We start from the raw sequence: 17,463 nt of genomic DNA, 5'->3' as shown, positions 1-17,463 counted from the left end.
GAGAAAAGTCATCCATCCAGAATCTTTACTGGAGCTGGAGCCAATCACATCCTGGTCGCCGGGGTTTCACAGGCAAGAATCACCAATCACGCTCCCATTCACACCTACAGTCAATTTAGAGTCTCCAATTAATCTAACCCCCAATCTGCAAGAAAACAGCCAAGGGGAGAACATGCAAACTCCACACAGAAAGGCCCCGACTGGGATTCGAACCAGGAACCTTCTATATGGGAAATCAATTTGCCCATTTGCCCTGATTGAAGCCAATGACCTGTTCCAACGCGGGACAGGAAACGGACTAAACGTGACGTTTCTCATTTGCCCTTGTGCTGAGTGCCAGCGGCAGGAGAGTCGAGGTGTTAGTACATACCATCGTCTTGGAGCTAATTCAGAGGAAACGTAAAGCAGGGGAGAAGCAAAGAGGGACAGAGACTCGTCTTAACTCACAGCTTCACAAAATAAAAACACAACAAGCATGACGGCAAGTGGACAGTTCATGTTCCAGCTCAGTCCGATGTTTCAGATTATCAGAACTTTATTCAGACACTTTGCGTTTAGAGAAAACTGAGCAGGAAGTGACTTTTTCAGGCAGAGACATGAATCAGTCTTTTTATGTGAATAATTATTAATAAAAAGCAGAGTTAAGGTTAAATGTGTTGTTTGATTGGATGAGTTCTTAAAGATGAGGCTGGTGTTATTCTACATCTGTCTTATTAAAGACAAATCCCACTGATAGAACATTCTGATCAGTTCCACATTGGTCTTTATTGTAGTTTCTTTAAATTATATTTTGTTTAAATTTCATTATATATACACAACCCAAACATCAACAAAACTATAAACTATAAAATAAAACAAGGCACAAAACAACATTGAGACATTTAAAACCTGCAATGGAAGTATTTTTTTTTTATTGTTGATTTTCATTATTAATTTGATTGATTTTCTTAAATACTTAATATACATATATTAAGTTTAGTAATAATACTAAAGACTGTGGGTGACGTGTTGCTTCATTTCTAAGAACATGAGAGCTGAAGTTAATTTCACATCTGCTGTAGAGGGAATGATTGATCATTATTTATTATTTTCAAAAACTACAGAACCAGGAACAAATATGAAATTCCTGAGTCTTATTTCAAAATAGAAACAAGTTTTTAAAATATTTCTCCTTCAGTAGGAACCACTAGTGAAACATCTGTCAGAAAACACTTGGTCTTTTCATGGGATTTGTTGACAGTAATAAAATATACATCACATCCATCCTCATCCTTCAAAAATGTGCAGTGAAATTTTCCATCCAAGGCAGTAGAGCTGGTTTATCTCTGCACATTTGAACTGCAGCACAGTGCCAGTGCAGCTCTTGTTTTACTCCACAAGGTGGCACTAGAGTACCATTAACATGTATCAGGTGCTGAGGAACCAATCATTGATTTATGGATTCACAGGAAGTTGTTTTTAAGCAGCTAGTATGAATGAAATCATTAAACATAATATAAATAACAGCAGAGAGGCAGGCGCAGCTCTTGCTCTAGTTTGCAGCGGTGATGCAAACATGCTAAAGAGCCTGAATGACAATGTGTGATTAAACAAAATGATCGATGATTACATCCCATACAAGTTGTTGACTGACGCAGACGGGATGAGATGAGACTGAAGGAGCAGAGAAGGATGAAAAGAGTCGGGGGGTGAATCCAAGAGGAGAGCGCACGTTAGCGAGGTCACACATCCGCTGGTTATTGAGAGCGGCTACTGCAGCTGAGGGGCTGAGAGAGAAACAGGAAGGAAGGGAGGGAGAGAGGGGTGAGGGCTGTTATGGATGCAGTGGGGGGTGATGGGAAGGGCGATGGCTGGAGAGGAGGAGGAGGAAGGGAGGCAGCAAGGATGCAGGGGCGGGAGGGGGGGTGAAGTGTGTACCCGGCTTTCAGCTCCAGGCGTCCCCTGTGGTCCTGGGTCGGGTGTGAGGGAGGGGTGAGGAGAGTGGGCGGAGGAAGTGGATGAAGAGGAGGTGGAGGATGAAAGGAGGAGGAGGAGGAGGAGGAGGGGCCGAGGCCAGGGCCCGAGTTTACACCTCAAACTGTCAAATGAGATTTTCAACAACAGGCAGGAGAAGACGGATCAAACTCAATATCTAATCAGAGAAACTGGAGGAGGGGGCGTGGCCGTGGAGATGAGGCGTGGGGGAAGTCAGAGTGTGCAACAGGAAATGATGCAAACAGGGATTTGGAAGGGACAGAATTGAAGGATGTGACCAGCAGAGGAATGACGTCTCCACTGCTCCGTGTTTCCATCGTTGTAAAATCTCTGACTCATGTTCACAGCAGCGTAAAGTTGATTATAACTTGTGTTTAACGAGGATTGAGGTCGGATCTGCTTCTTCACCAGTGAGTCGCTCGGCAGCGGATTCAGACCAAATGATAAGAAGAAGCTCAATCTTTTCTATTTGGGTCAAACATTTGCTGTCGCTCGCTGTAAACAAGGTGCAGAAGAAGACCTGGCACGTCGCTGCTCGCACCTCGTTACCGACCAACAAACCAACGACTACGTGTCAACACGGGAGATTTAAGAGGTCACTGAGAAATCATCAGATCACTGTCAAAGATCTCAGGAGATTGATTTTAAAATCATTCAGAATGAGTGTGTGTTCTCACCATGATGATGGACACACCAGCTGTGGTGTTGTTGTGCTTCGGCGCGGTGTTAAAGTGCGTCTTCAGTTTACCTGTCACCTCCATCTTCATGTTGTTCTCTATGAAGGCATCGTCCTACACACACAAAAACATGAAGAGTGTGTTATCTACGACACACATCACAAGTTTTGAGGTTCGAATTGACTTCATACAAACCACAGCTAACGGATACAAACAAAATAAACGTAATATTCTACGTGTCTGTCAATTTGACAAATAATACTGGGTCTTTAAATCAGCACCAGTTCTCCGAGGGGCAGGTTTTCGAGGTTTATGTTGACTTTTCTGTCTCTTCATGTAACACCAGAACCTGAGGCTCCTCCCTGTATTCTGTGATGGATGCAAACATCTAAAGTGCCTAAAACATTTGCACAGAACCGCACATGCAGATACACACAAACAGTGCTGCACATTACCGTGACCCATGGGTGGGAGAGGACGTCTTGTGCTGTGTATCGAGCCTCGACGTTGACCTGCAGCATCTTCCCAATCAGCTCCTGAAACACACACACACACACACACACACACACACACACACACACACACACACACACACACACACACACACACACACACACACACACACACACACACACACACACACACACACACACACACACACACACACACACACACTTTAGGATAATATCAAAGCTAAATACGTCTTATTAATCTTGTGTGGCTCTTGTATTATGAGGAAATGATCGTATCGGGAAAAATCACTTCACAAAACTTTATTATGCAAACTAACCATTTCAAGCAAACTTTAATTAAAAATGTGATTAAACATTAGATAAAAGCTGAATGAAACTATCATTAAACCAAAAATTACAAATTTTTATGAAGTTAATAAAGACAAACAATTGACTATTTACAGAACTTTACTTTTACATTTAAATATCCAGCAGACAGAGAAAAGTCTCTTCCATATTCACTTTTTTTAACTCGGATGAAGTTTCCAAAAACTCCTCGACACTGTTTTAAGGAACCAGTAGTAAACGTGCTCTGCTGTGTGATGCTGTGTTGGTAGTTTTGCTGAATGCAGCTGCTGCTGTGGCCGAGAACATCGCTGATTCTACTAAAACAGTAAAGTGAACGACACCAGAACAATGAGCTGAGACATGTAGAGCAGAGGAGACTGGGGAGTCGAGAGACAAATCTCTGTGGGTTTGTCTCTATGAGTCATGTCACACACACACACACACACACACTGGTTTCATGCCGTGGAGTTTATAACCGTGCATGTGTCTTCAGTGACAGGCCGCTGTAAGAGCAGTGGCTTTAATTAGCAGTGTGGTTCTGCACACTGAGCGTGAGCTGTCTCCTTAATACATGACATTAACTCAGAGGGTCGGAGGAGGAGGTTCTGTGAGACGGTCATTAATGCAGCGGGTTTGTGTGTGTGTGTGTGTCTGTGTGTGTAAGTGAGTGTTTCCAACTTTGGCTGAGTCGGTGATGTTGTCCCAGTAAGGACTGGGAAAGTCCAGTCGTCCCTGGAGGATCTGGTCAAACAGGTCCTCTTGTAGGTTACTCTCACTACACGGAGCACATAGACACTCAGTGAAAAAACATAACGTCATATTTAACACATATATCAAACATGTTCATTGTAATGGCTGCATAATAAAATGCTCGAGGCGGATGAAGTCAGTACCTTCTGAACGGAGGAAATCCACACAGGAGGATGTAGGTGATGACGCCTGCAGCCCAGATATCGACCTTCAGACCGTAACTGTGACAGATGAGAGAAAGTGTCAGTGACAGATGAAACGTTCCTAAATATCTGAAGGCACATCGTCCATCGCCCCAGTTACACATACAGCAGACGACTGACAAAATAAAATGTTCAATCTTTCAATGATGTAGAAGTGAAACCATTAACACTGACACAGCTACATGGTTTCTTTGTTCTGCATGTTTACACAGCATTTAATCCCCGTACGACTGATTACAACACAGCCCGACTCACATTTCTACTCTGTTGTGTACATAGAACAGATGTTTCCATGTTTTCTAATCAGACTCACAGATTAAAAAAAACATTAAAGTTTCTCTATAAACGAGCATCTTCTCGAGCGGAACTGAGAGATTTACGTTTTGAAAGCGTCACTTCCTGTTAAAACCTCCAGCTTACCCGGACTCTGAGATGATTTCTGGGGCCACATACGTGGGAGTGCCACACACGGTGTTCAGGGGCCCCTCCACCACCGTGGCCAGGCCGAAGTCCCCAAGCTTCAGGGACTTGGTGCCATCTGGGTATTCAAACACCTAAAATGAAGCACATGCTCAGTTCGAGGCTCGAAGAGTTGGATTTGTAGGAGAATAACTGTTGTGTGTGTGTAGATGTGTACCAGCAGGTTCTCTGGTTTAATATCCCTGTGGACGATGTTCATGCTGTGCAGATACTTCAGAGCTCCAGCCAGGTTGTAGATCATGATGCTGCCGTCTCTCTCTGTGTATTTGGTCGAGGAGGTGATGGCGTCAAACAAATCTCCTCCCTGCACCAATAAGATTCCAGATTAAAGCGCACGCGGGGAAAAAACGAGGAGCGTGCACAGACACTGACACACAAGAGTTCTCCCGAACCTTGACAAGCTCCATGACCAGGTAGAGCTCAGAGGCCGTGTCCACCTCCTCCACCAGCATGATGATGTTGGGGTGTTTCACCCTCCGCAGCACGGCCACCTCGTTCTCGATGAGGTGCTCCTGCAAACACACACAAGTAATCCACGTGCGTGAACTCCAGGATTTACACTGAGCCGTTACGCTCGTAAAGAGAAGCTGGGTGAGTGATTGATTGTGTGAAGACGATTTGAGTCGAGTGATAAATCAAACACGGCCGACACAATCTAACTGTGAAGGATATAGATGATCGGACACACACGGGCGACACAGTGAACGTGGGTGTTAATGATGCACAGTGGAACAGCAACATATGACTCAATGTGAACGTGCACGGGCCTGAAGGGGAAACACAGAGAAGAGAGGGAATGGGAGGAAGTAAAGACGGAGGGAAACCTTTCCGCTGCACTTGGCCTTGTCGATGATCTTCAGTGCAAACTCTTTTCCTGTGGACCTGAACAGAAACAGGGGATTTAGAGATAATGGCTCTGATGTTGTCTGATTAAAACAGGCAATGATTCCAAATGTGTCATTTATCAAACCCTCATGAAAAAAGAAAAGTAACTGAGACATGATATTTTTCTGTTTTACCGTAAACTTTTTTTTATTTTTACAAAAACTACGAATAAAAAGAAAACATAAATACAACCAAATATTTAGAACTTGAATTAAGAAATTGTTAAGTAAAATGTGAACATGAATGCAGCAGATCTTTTCTGCTCTCTATATTCTGTAAAATTAAAGTTGAACATAAATAAACACCAGGCAGAAGATCAGTGTTTCACTGTCGTCTCTGGTTCAAAGGTTCTACTTTGTTCCACCTCAGACAAGCCACAGTTTAATGACACATATTGTGGATGTTTGATTTGATTTCCACAGGAGACAATGACAAATATAATAAAATTGAATATTATATATATATGTTTCTATGAAAATTAAAGGCAAAGTTGGCTTCTTTTGTATTATGGCACTCATAACTTCCTCATATTAAATATTATTTAGAATACATCCTTGAGAGGTGACACAGATATTTCACCTCCCTCTTGTTCCTGCTGACCCCCAGTGCCAGTCAGTTTCAGAAGTCCTAATTAACGGCAGTGAGGTTTTGGCTTTTAAAATATTTAACGAGGAAGGAAATGCATTCAACAAGTTCACTGGGCCTCACGGGGAATTTAAAGTACCTCAGAGGAAACGTGCGTCAGATTCTGAACGCCTCCCCCCCCCCGTCATCCCTCCTGTCTGCACAGTGTGTTGACTCAGAGATTAAAAGGCTAATGAAGTGAATTCACCGCTGGGTTTAATCCACAGGATCTCTCTGTCTCCACAATGCCTGTCATCAGGACTTAAACACCCTGATCGAGCAGTGTCCTCACGTGAGCCACGTCTCATTGAGCAACAGGACCCACCGCTGTGCTGCCGCTGCACACAGCTGCAGCCTGTGCATTTAAACATCTCCGGCCTGATTGGCTGCGTTTCACCCACCTCTCCACACACTCCTTCACCACGGCGAAGTTGCCGTCTCCGATGACCTTCCCAATTTCGTATTTTTCCAAAATGGGGGCGGCAGGGAGGTAGCGGTTGCCGTTAACTGTTGAGGAGAGATGAAGGTTAGAAGAGGAGACGGAACAAACTCTGCCGTGCACTGAAAGACAGGGAGCTTAGGAAGCTTTGGCAGAAAGTCAACCGGTTCTCAGACAGAGAATTAAAGGACCACATGCTGTGCAGCAGAATAACACACTCACTGGCAACAACATGCAGAGTGATCGCTAGAGTCCTCCTGCAGTGTCCTCAAAGAACTGAACACCAATATCATTAGATGTCTATGTGTATAGTTCAGTATTAGCTCAGACAGCAGTGGAATATTTCTCACTTAGGAAATTATGTTATCTGCTGCAAGTGGACAAGATGAAAATTAGCACATTTAAATGTTACTAATGACACTGTTAACATGTTGGAGAGGAGAGGAGAGGAGAGGAGAGGAGAGGAGAGGAGAGGAGAGGAGAGGAGAAGAGGAGAGGAGAGGAGAGGAGAAAAGGAAGGAAAATAAATTAAAAGGTAAGGTAAGGTAAGGAAAGGAGAGGAGAGGAGAGGAGAGGAGAGGAGCAGAGCAACGAAAAGAGGAAAGGAGATAAGGTGATGAGAGGATAGGAGAGGAGAGGTAAAAAAAACTAAAGGAAAGGAAAATAAATGAAGATAAAGTGAGGAGAGGAGAGGAGAGGAGAGGAGAGGAGAGGAGAGGAGAGAGGAGAGGAAAAAGAGAAAGAGAATAAAGAGAAAAAAGAAAGAAAAAACAGAAAGAGAAAGAGAAAAGAAAGTAAAAAGAGAAAGAGAAAGATAAAAGAAAGTAAAAGAGAAAGAGAAAAGAAGGAGATGTACCCTCTGGACTCAGTTGGTTGCTTTGCTCTTGGTGGTTGTTCATTGAGCCGTTGACATTAGTGGAGGAGATGTGATGTGATGGAGGGATCTGCTGGAACAAAAAGGAAACAGAAATAGACACGAGCGCCAGGCACACAAAACACAACAAGTCACCATGGCAACCGCAGCACTTTAAAATCGCCCACCAAACATGATTGACACATTAAACCTCGATGTTTGTATTTTGAGGGTCACTGATGCTCTTCTTTCACAAAAAGGATTCAGATGGAACAAAAACAAGATTTTAATTATTTCCCAATGGCATCAATAAAAAACTTCAAAACACTTATACCTAGAAAGAAATGTTACATGTAAAAATTTAAAAAATTAAAAATTAAGGATCTAGGTCTGAAATAAGTCCTTCCTTGAAAGTGGACAAGGTGTCAGAGCAGCTGGAATCGATCTGCTTCATATTCACTTATCATCACTGCACATTAAACTGTTCTAAATCAGCAGAGCACATCAGGGCCTGTTTTGACAGATAGCAGCTATATTTAAAAAATGTCGGCCACAAGTGTTAAAATAACACCTTTCAATTATGCACAGCCTCACTGTGCCACTACATACATTACAGTAACTATCTATTATTCAGTCTAAAAGCGCACTAGTCTGGACCAAAGTAGAAAGTGCGACAGCACCGATGCCTCCTCTACAAGTGGTTTACATAAAAAGGCTTTTTCTTCTGATAAATAACTTCTGTTTGTTCACCTGCACACGTCCCTGTGTCCGTTTCAGAGAGGATATAAGAAAGAGTTTATAAAATATTCTGCTCTGCTCGCCCCCCCCCTCTCTCCCAGTGAATTTCAGAGCTGACAGTAAATCATAAAAATCTCATATCCTGCCAAATGAATGTGGATGGATAAGTCTTTGGGCTTAAGAGAGGAGCAGTGGCTGCCGGGAAGTTTTCCAGCTGGCAGGAGCAGTCAGAAACTCTGTAGTTCGCTGCTAACACGCCTCAGACAGAAGAATCCACCAGTGAATCAGATTATATCTCAGGCTCGACCGGAAAATACATCTAAGAGCTGCAAAACGGGCACCGGTCAGTGACTCAGGTTTATTTCATCATGTTGTATTAAAGAGGTAAAGGACAGTTAACATCAAATTATGTCTGTGGTGTAAAAATTACAATGACTTGGCTGCAGCCAGTTACTTATCTGCTGTATCTGCTGTTTGCCAGGAACCTGCTCAGATTAATGTGAATGCATCTTTATAAAAAACAAGCTGTACACAGTGGATGTTCGACAGCTGGTGTCTTGTGTGTTCAACATCTACTGTGTGTGACATTCCCTGGGATAGTCTGTCTTATACCGTAAAACTGGGGATGGTTCGGGGGCTGGTGGGAGACGGAGTGGAGGACTTGGTGGACCTGGTGGAGATCTGGCTGCTCGAGACGCCGTTTACTGCACCGAGAAAAACAAGAAGGAAAGAGATTTGCAAGAGAAAAGGGGGACGTTGTGACAATGGTTAGAAATGGTCTGATTGGATAAAACTGCTTGCTAGTAACACAGCTTCTTCAAATGTGTCGTTACAAACTCGAATCCGTCCGCGGGTCCAGGACGAGCTCAAGGATGAAGTCACACGGTCGGGAGCATTTTTTGCATTTATGTATTACGTGACTCATTCAAACTCACACATCGTATTGAGATGCAGAGAATGTAACAGGAACAGTTTTAACACATATTTAATTCTGTATTTATATTTGGCTTCAATACTCCATCTAATCTATCTATCCATCTATCCATCTATCCATCCATCTATCTATCCATCCATCTATCTATCATCTATCTATCCATCTATCATCTATCCATCCATCTATCTATCATCTATCCATCTATCTATCCATCTACATGCAACACCTTAAAGGGTCTAAATTGGCACTGCCTATACTTTTCTGCTCATTTGTTGAGCACACGTTAATGAATGACTCAAAGACAAAACCCATTTTGTTGTTCTTATAAATATCCCTTTCCACGATCAGTGCACTTCTCATAATGTATGAGACAAAGTGAGTGTTTAAAACGAGGAGCACAGGCGCACAGCAGGGACCGGAGCTACATTTGTTCCAGTGATTCATTCTCTCAAGAACAGACGATCTCAGCCTCCTTCTCTCTCTCTCTCTCTCAGTTTCTGGCACAAGTACAGAGACATAATGCGTCAAACTTTAACTCAAAGTCTCCTTATCTGCATCAACCCAGCTGAGCTGAGGGACATTATTTCACACTGACTACCGGCTGGAGCTTTCTCCTGCTGCTGTGTCAGAGTTGTACGTTTTAGTTTTCACCGTGAAGTCAGATGCTCACCGAAATGTCTTAGCTTTGTTGCCTTCTTAAGAAAACACAGCCAGAGTCAGCATTTATTCCCAAGAGGAGAAACACTCACTGTGAGAAGCTCATTTCACTCACTGACTTTACCCTGATTACCAGAGGAAGTTGATATGACAGGTGTTAAATAAGGAAAACTGTGTGGCACCATCACAGCCTCACCTGGGGATTTGATGGGAGACTGACTGGTGGAGTAGTGGACAGCTCGTCTCACTGCAGTGTCAAAATAAAGATAAAAATAAAGACATAGTAGATATAATTATATTACGATTAACTTAAATATAAGTTGAACTTCCAAGGCTAAAACTTCTGGCAGCTCTATGTCAAAATTAACAACCTCTCACGTACCTCGTCTTTAAACCTATTACTCAGCATTATGTCACCATCTCTCAGTCAGCACACAAATTGCTCAGTCACACATCACAACTGTTGACGGTTTAGGATGAGGCTGCCAAATGGAAATGATTATTCCCTGTCGATGAATACTGAAGTGTCACCTTGGCATCAGTGGTGAAAGATACTTTCACACATACAGTATCTTGTATTCATTTGCCAGCCTCAACCTTTCTGTTGGTCCAGTCATGACTAGATTTGTCCTTTTACCTACAGCATACAGGTATCTCTCTTAATTTCATAAGTGCTAATGCAGGCAAGTGCGTGCACAGTCACCTGCTCCGGGGGATTTGCTGCGTCGCGAAGGTCCGGGGCTCTTAGCCGCGCGGTTGGGGGTTGCAGAGCGGCCGTACGATGACTTCAGCACTCTGCATTCTGGAGAGACAACAGGCTCAGGGTCACCGTGGCATACATTAACCTTCCACCATCAGCAAACCTGCTCTCTCTTCCTCTCAGAACAGAGTTAATGGGGCACAAGCAGCTGTACCGGGCACGTGGCCGTGGTTATTAATGTGGCAATGTTGTTAATGTGGGATGATTTCATGAACGCTGGTCAGACTTGATTATGGAAACACAGTCAGCAAACATCACTACACAAAGAGCACAGAGAAATGGATGGATTAGCTGGTATCGTGTTCTAATAAGCTACTTTATTCTTTTTTTACACCCATTTTTTTAAAACGTAAAAAGGCCAAATTTCTCCATGGTTAAAGGTTCTCTGTCAAGTGTTTGACCACTAGTGGCGCTGTGGAGCAAAACACATTTGACTGCAAAAAACTTCACAGGGTTTCTTTAAATGCTATGAAAACCGAAAACTGATTTTAATCTATAAATATTTGATTAGAGAACTTAATATGAAACACATTTGACCAAATATTCTGTGCAAACTTTCAGCAGTGGGCAGGTTTTCTACAGTCACACGTTGGTTCATACCAAACAGGTGTCGAGGGACGATATTGAAACTGGTTTTTGAGGATAGATTATCAGCCTAAGTACAAGAATCATCTACATATGGTTTAGCCAGATGCCTCAATTTTCTCTGATGATCTGCAGATTAGTACAAAAACTAATCAATTCTACATATTCATGAGGGATCATTTTCATGTACCATGATCTATTGCAAAGATTTTCCAATTTTTTTTGCTTTTTGTTTTATAAACTTTTTTCTTTCCACGTTTCAACAGTCGATTGTGCACTGGCCCTGTTTTGCTAAATGAAGATCATCTTCTGTTCCTTCAACAGACAGCACGCTGTGACATTTCTGTTCCTTCAAAGACCTAATTCTTAAAAAGTGGAGCAGAAGAGTGGAAGTGGGACGACAGCTCCCAACTACCTCTGGGTTCGACCCAGTCACCATCACACCAGCAGCAGTTAGCACAGCGTGTGTTAGGATATGTCTCCCTGTGCTGAGCTAACCTGACAAAACAACACAACATATGAAGAGGATGACAATATTTAGGACTGTTACTAAAACAAACTCCTTTTTCCTTCCTGTGAGGTTGTCCTCTTAACTGAAGTGCATTGTGCTGGTGAACAGAGATCATGTCCTGCCTGTGTGTTCAGATACAGGGCAGATACCCAACAGAGGGTGTTTATAATGTAAAAATATATATACAATGAATAGAGTACAGAACGTGAACACAACAGCTTTCACAGGGGAAGCACAAATATGGAATTTCACTTGCAATGCAACTACTTTTCCTCACCTGACAGCAAGAAGATGTGGATCACCGTTAACTTTTTGTAAGTGATGATCAAACAGTTAAATTAACTTTAATCAAAAACCAAAATTTACTATAATAATGTGGATTAAACTGTTGGATGAACGATTAGACAAATGATTCCTAATTTATACACAAAGATCTCATATCTTGCTGTCAACTTCCAAAAGGAAAAAAGCGCTGCAAGCACGTGTGAGAGAAGAATAGAAGAGAAGGAAACTGATGCTTACACATTTATACACACACTCACAGACACACACACACACACAGAAGGAGTGGGAGGTTTAGTTAGTCTTAGTCAGGCCTACCAGTCATAAAGGCTGTGGAAGCCTTACCACTGTGATCCAACACAAAGTCGTCCTGGGCGTAACGGTGCTTCTCTGGGCCGCACGCGATAAACACGTCATCGTCCCCGAAGAAGTCCTGCAGGCAGGTGAGCTGGAGGAGGAAGGGGGAGACGAAAGAGACGGTCAAACATCCAGAGGAGTGTAAGTCTTTTGTCTTCAGTGGTGGTGTGAAAGAAATTATTGGATCCTTCACACAAGAAGCAATACAAGAGACTGGGAGCCCTGAATGATAAACTGCATGTACTCCTGTTCAAAGTTTTGTTTATTACTTATTTAGTCACCTGCTCAGACCCAAAACATAGTACATTTTAAAACACTATAACTAGGTCAGAAGCTTTAACATTACATTACAATGCAACACATAGGTTTTACACTTTTCTATTGATCGACTGTTCCAAGCAAAGGTAAAGAGGAAGACTATAGTTGCATGAGTAAAGAAAAACATTCAATGCTTTTTTTTTAGGCCATGAGGATGAACACGTTTCAAATAAACGCAGCTCCTTTGAATCTGGTCCAGGTGCAGCTCACGTGCACCTCGGCCCCGTTCCGACTCGTCATTAACATCCGTCTCAGGTGATCAGATCAGTTGACGGATCAAAGTACACAAGTGGTTATTGGAGACGCAGGTTTGAACTGAACTGTATCTGCAGACGTCCACTTGTGATCTGCTCCTTTAAGTCTGGTGTTAATGGTATATGAACAGGGCCTTTAATTACTTTATATTGTTGTTTAAAAATAAATATCTTTTAAAAGTACAATATCAGCACCTTGCACATGTTCAGTTTATTCTACAGAGCAGGTACCTTTGCAATTATGCTGAACTACAGCACTCGAGAAAGCCAATTACTTTTTACTGCTGTTCAGGGATGTAACTCAGTTGCTCCGCATTTTTTCATGGTCATTTATTTACCAGTTTCTTTTATAAGGTTTAAGGAGTTTTTACTGTTCCAAGGGTTCACACGATTTTCCATTATTTTACATGAGTCAACCAGCGTTCAGTCATTTCACTGCTTCAGCTGATTAGTGACACTTCACTGAAAAAAGCGTATGAGGAAGCTGTTCCTGCTCCGTAATGCTACGAGGGAACAGTACACACTGAGGTCAACACACCATGACATCCACAATACTGCAGAGTCAGTGCGGAGTCATAGCAGGGAAAGCAGTACAGTTAGCGTTTGTGCCGCTGGGTCATTTGTCTTTTGCTTTTTCTGTTCTGTCTCACGCTGTGATCGTCATTTTCTCTGCAGCTCCCAGAGCTTTTCCCTTCTACACCCACCTCCCACCCCTGGAGATGGAAACACGAGTTACTTATAAAATACTGTGAGGAGTGCCCACACACACACACACACACACACACACACACACACACACACACACACACACACACACACACACACACACACACACACACACACACACACACACACACACACACACACACACACACACACACACACACACACACACACACACACACACACACACACACACACGGATTATCCTTTGGTGACTGTAGGTGGACAAGTAGGAGGACACAGGAGGAGAAGATCTGTTCATCATCCCACCACATGCAAGTGCACCCACACACTGACAGGCATACGTTCATGCATGGACACACACACACACACACGCGCGCACACACACACACACACACACACACACATTTGAAACAAGAGCAGGAGAGGTACAGCATGGCTGAAGATTATGGGCAGATGGATCCTCAAGGGGAGATTGGGGGCTGACACAGTGGGTGTGTGTGTGTGTGTGTGTGTGTGTGTGTGTGTGTGTGTGTGTGTGTGTGTGTGGCGAGAGGGAGAGTGGGCGTTAGGAGAATTGATGTAAAAGCTAAAGGTCTTAAGGGAAGGAAACAGAAGTGGAGGTGAAGTGAGAACGTTGAACAAGAGAACAAATAAAAACTAAAGGGTAGTATTCTATAACACCGGAAGTATGCATCATTCAGTGAACTCAATTACACACCCATTAATAATAAATAAGACACTTCACATGACACTTCTGTGTGTCCTACATTCACATAAAAAGATATTTCATGGCCTTAATATGTCCCTTTTGGCCACATTGGACATACTAGAAGTAAATGAATCCCCCGGAACAAAGGAAAAGAAATGGTGATGTATGTAATGTGGGTCCGTGCGAGGTGTGGCACATTATCAGAGGTTTAACATAGCTGGAGTGGATGTCATTCTTTAGTCCAGCTCTCAGTCTGGAACTTGGCAGCTGATCGCTAACAACATACTGTCAGGGCACAGGTGTTAGAATCACCACGGCAACAGCCCTCTGGGTCAGTATGCTGCACAAATGGACTCTGCTGTGGTGTAAGCCATAACAATAAGAGACGGTTACATATAGATAAAATATTATTTCTCATTTAAAAATATACTTTTTCTTTAATATGAGATTCAGGCCTTTGCCAGGTTGTCCTGCTTGTCCCCTCGTCCCCTGAGGCAACAGGCCTATTGTGAAGAAAAGAAACTTGGGGCTGTTATAGTATATATCTTGGTGCAGAAGGCCCCTGGCTGTATTTTGATTTACGTTCACCCCTGCAAACGCCTCTCTCTCTCTCTGCAAGGCGAGCAGTGCGGCGGCCTGTGATGGAGTACTTTTCAGCTGCCCAGTGACGCCCAGGGGAATGCAGGGAAATGAAGACAAATAGTGCCCCGTATGGACAGGGGTTTATAAGAGGCTACAATGAACGGAGGTCAAGTGGTTGAGAAATTATGTTCAATGACACGGAGTCAGTGAAATGATGGCATTTTAACTTTGATGCCGTCTCAAACCTAAACCTTTGAGAATTTAGTGGAAAGTGATTCTATGTTTATGGGCGACAGGAGGTAGAGGGGAGTGGGTTGTCCACTAATGGGAAGGTCAGTGGTTCGATCCCGAGCTTCTCCAGCTTGCATGTCAAAGTATCCTTGACAAAGACAACGAACTACAAATGGCCCCTGATGACTGATAGAGAAGTGCTTAGTGCTGAAGTGCTGCATAAAGGCTTGTTTGAAAGGGTGAATGTGAGTCAGAGTATTAATCACTTTAATTGGTCATTAAGAAGAGATATATCACTTTATAATTTCTTTGACCATATTTAAATCAAGGATGATGGGAAATCCCGGTATCATCATGAATGTCTGAACTTACATTAGGGAATAGGGATAGAGGTTAGGGTTAACCTTAACCCCTGTGTACCTGTGATGCCCCTGAGAGGTTTAGCAGATATTGACGCTGCGGTTATAACTGCAAAGGTATTATACATTCAGCAAATAAGTGAATATATTGGGTGTTGTCCATAAATATAGAAGTTCAAAATCTCTGCAGAGGATTATGCAGCACAAAGTAAAGAAGAGTGTGAATGTCAAACCGCATTGTCCATGTTTCTCTTTGCTCTTGCCAACCACTACCAGGGTAAACAGCCGATGGCTCTCCCCATCGCCAGCGCCTTCCTGCCAGAGCTTGTCTCAGCCAATCAGTGAAGTCAACTGTTTGCAGGGTCCTGTATTGGCTGGCTGACATGTCTTGGGGGGGTAAACTGAAGTTTTGCCCTCCACGATGTGACACCCCCCCACCCGCCCGCCCCACTCTTGAATGTCTGACCTCCTCTTGCACTCACCATCCGTCTGTGTCCTTCGTCTCGCCTGCTGTACTTTCTGCCGCGCTCAGCAACAGAGGGAAAAGAGGCCAAAGGCTCAAAGTGTGTCAGCAGAAAGGAAAGGAATCAAAATGGATCCGTTCATTAGAGCAATAACCTTTTTAAAGATGATCACATTAAGCGCAAAACTACAGAACATCTATCTATCTATCTATCTATCTTACTAACTTCCCAATTGGCATGTGCATTATTAAGGGTCCAAGAAAGTGCAGAGTCATATTTGGGGCGAATATGCAACGATACATTCAATATCAATAAACTTTGAATAAACAGGTGACCAGCGCACTGAAGCAGAAGCGACTGGGACTCATCAACGTAAGTTGCGGAGTTGTTCGCGACAACGACAACAGTTCGGGATTTTCTGTGTACTGAGTCCAGCTCCACCGAACTTTGAATAAACTGGTGAACAGCTCTTTGTGCAGCAGTGGGGGTGCAGCTTCAGGGTTCTGTGGACCGAGTCCTGCAGTCGGTCTTTACACCGCCGCCGCTAAATCCCTCGCAGGTCAGTTTTACAGTTTCAAAAAGAAAGCTGCAACCAGCGTCACCACAGGCCAAACAAACAGCCCATTCAAAACAGATTCACAACACTGCACCGGTGGAAATAATCCAAAACATCTATTATTAAAAGAACATTTACCACACATACAGTATCAATACACTGCATCGAGTTCTTAAGGAGGCAGTAATCTTTACTTGTGCTGAACAGACCACAAATCCCTGGTGAAGGCACACACATGAAAATGGAGGCTGCCCTTGTGACGGCCGACAGGATGATCACTGTAATCATTAGGTATCATCGACCCCTTTTACCTTCTAGAACCCGCATTGCTGCTCATCACCAAACGAGCAGGAGGCAAATACAGTGGGAGGGATCCTGAGGGAGAGGCAAAAATAACCTGCAGAGAGATCAAAGTCTCCGCCTCTTACCTTGGGGAAGGTCAGCCTACACACTGCTCCTGCTGCAACGCAGGCAGGGAACCGTGAGCGATTTAAAGCGCCACCACGAGAACATGCATATGGCCGGGTGCTTATTAAGTTTGTCGGGGAGATGTTTAAGCTAAAGCCCACCGGGTCATTAACTGTGTTCGACTCTCACTCGCAGACAGAGGCTGCTTCCAGAGACGTTTAATTCCCCTGGATTAGAGTCGTAAATCTCGGACACGTGTAACAGCCAAGACGAGGCGGCGACGAAAATGAGCAATGAGAAAATCTAAGCCCATCATTAACTCGCTCGTGTGGAGTCACTACATTAGTCACATTGATCATTAGCTACGGAATAGCCTTTTTTTTGAC

The 17,463-nt window shown here is 43.4% G+C and overlaps 1 protein-coding gene across 10 annotated transcripts in view; it reads right to left on the bottom strand.

Moving 5' to 3' along the window:
* dclk2a (doublecortin-like kinase 2a) overlaps positions 1–17,463 on the bottom strand; it is a 36,354-nt gene that overhangs the window by 3,221 nt on the left and 15,670 nt on the right. The window contains exons 3-17 of one of the 10 annotated variants that reach the window (XR_007032265.1): positions 12,471–12,600; positions 10,718–10,816; positions 10,211–10,261; positions 9,036–9,127; positions 7,689–7,779; positions 6,795–6,900; positions 5,709–5,766; positions 5,277–5,396; positions 5,042–5,188; positions 4,825–4,958; positions 4,345–4,422; positions 4,130–4,226; positions 3,107–3,187; positions 2,652–2,765; positions 1,918–2,077 (exon numbers count right to left, since the gene is read on the bottom strand). Coding sequence is in view for 9 of the 10 variants with exons in the window: in XM_047337952.1 (XP_047193908.1) it covers positions 371–383; positions 2,652–2,765; positions 3,107–3,187; positions 4,130–4,226; positions 4,345–4,422; positions 4,825–4,958; positions 5,042–5,188; positions 5,277–5,396; positions 5,709–5,766; positions 6,795–6,900; positions 7,689–7,779; positions 9,036–9,127; positions 10,211–10,261; positions 10,718–10,816; positions 12,471–12,600 (1,411 nt within the window). In the remaining variant the exon portion in view is untranslated. Of the gene's footprint in view, positions 1–370; positions 384–1,917; positions 2,078–2,651; positions 2,766–3,106; positions 3,188–4,129; positions 4,227–4,344; positions 4,423–4,824; positions 4,959–5,041; positions 5,189–5,276; positions 5,397–5,708; positions 5,767–6,794; positions 6,901–7,688; positions 7,780–9,035; positions 9,128–10,210; positions 10,262–10,717; positions 10,817–12,470; positions 12,601–17,463 lie in introns of all 10 variants that reach the window. The other 9 variants (XM_047337952.1, XM_035165898.2, XM_035165907.2 and 6 more) reach the window with 9 other exon arrangements.

Source organism: Hippoglossus stenolepis, chromosome 2 (assembly GCF_022539355.2).
Source record: "Hippoglossus stenolepis isolate QCI-W04-F060 chromosome 2, HSTE1.2, whole genome shotgun sequence".
NCBI classification, from domain to species: Eukaryota; Metazoa; Chordata; class Actinopteri; order Pleuronectiformes; family Pleuronectidae; genus Hippoglossus; species Hippoglossus stenolepis.
Note: the sequence above shows the minus strand (reverse complement) of the source record. Positions and strands in the feature narration are given on the sequence as shown.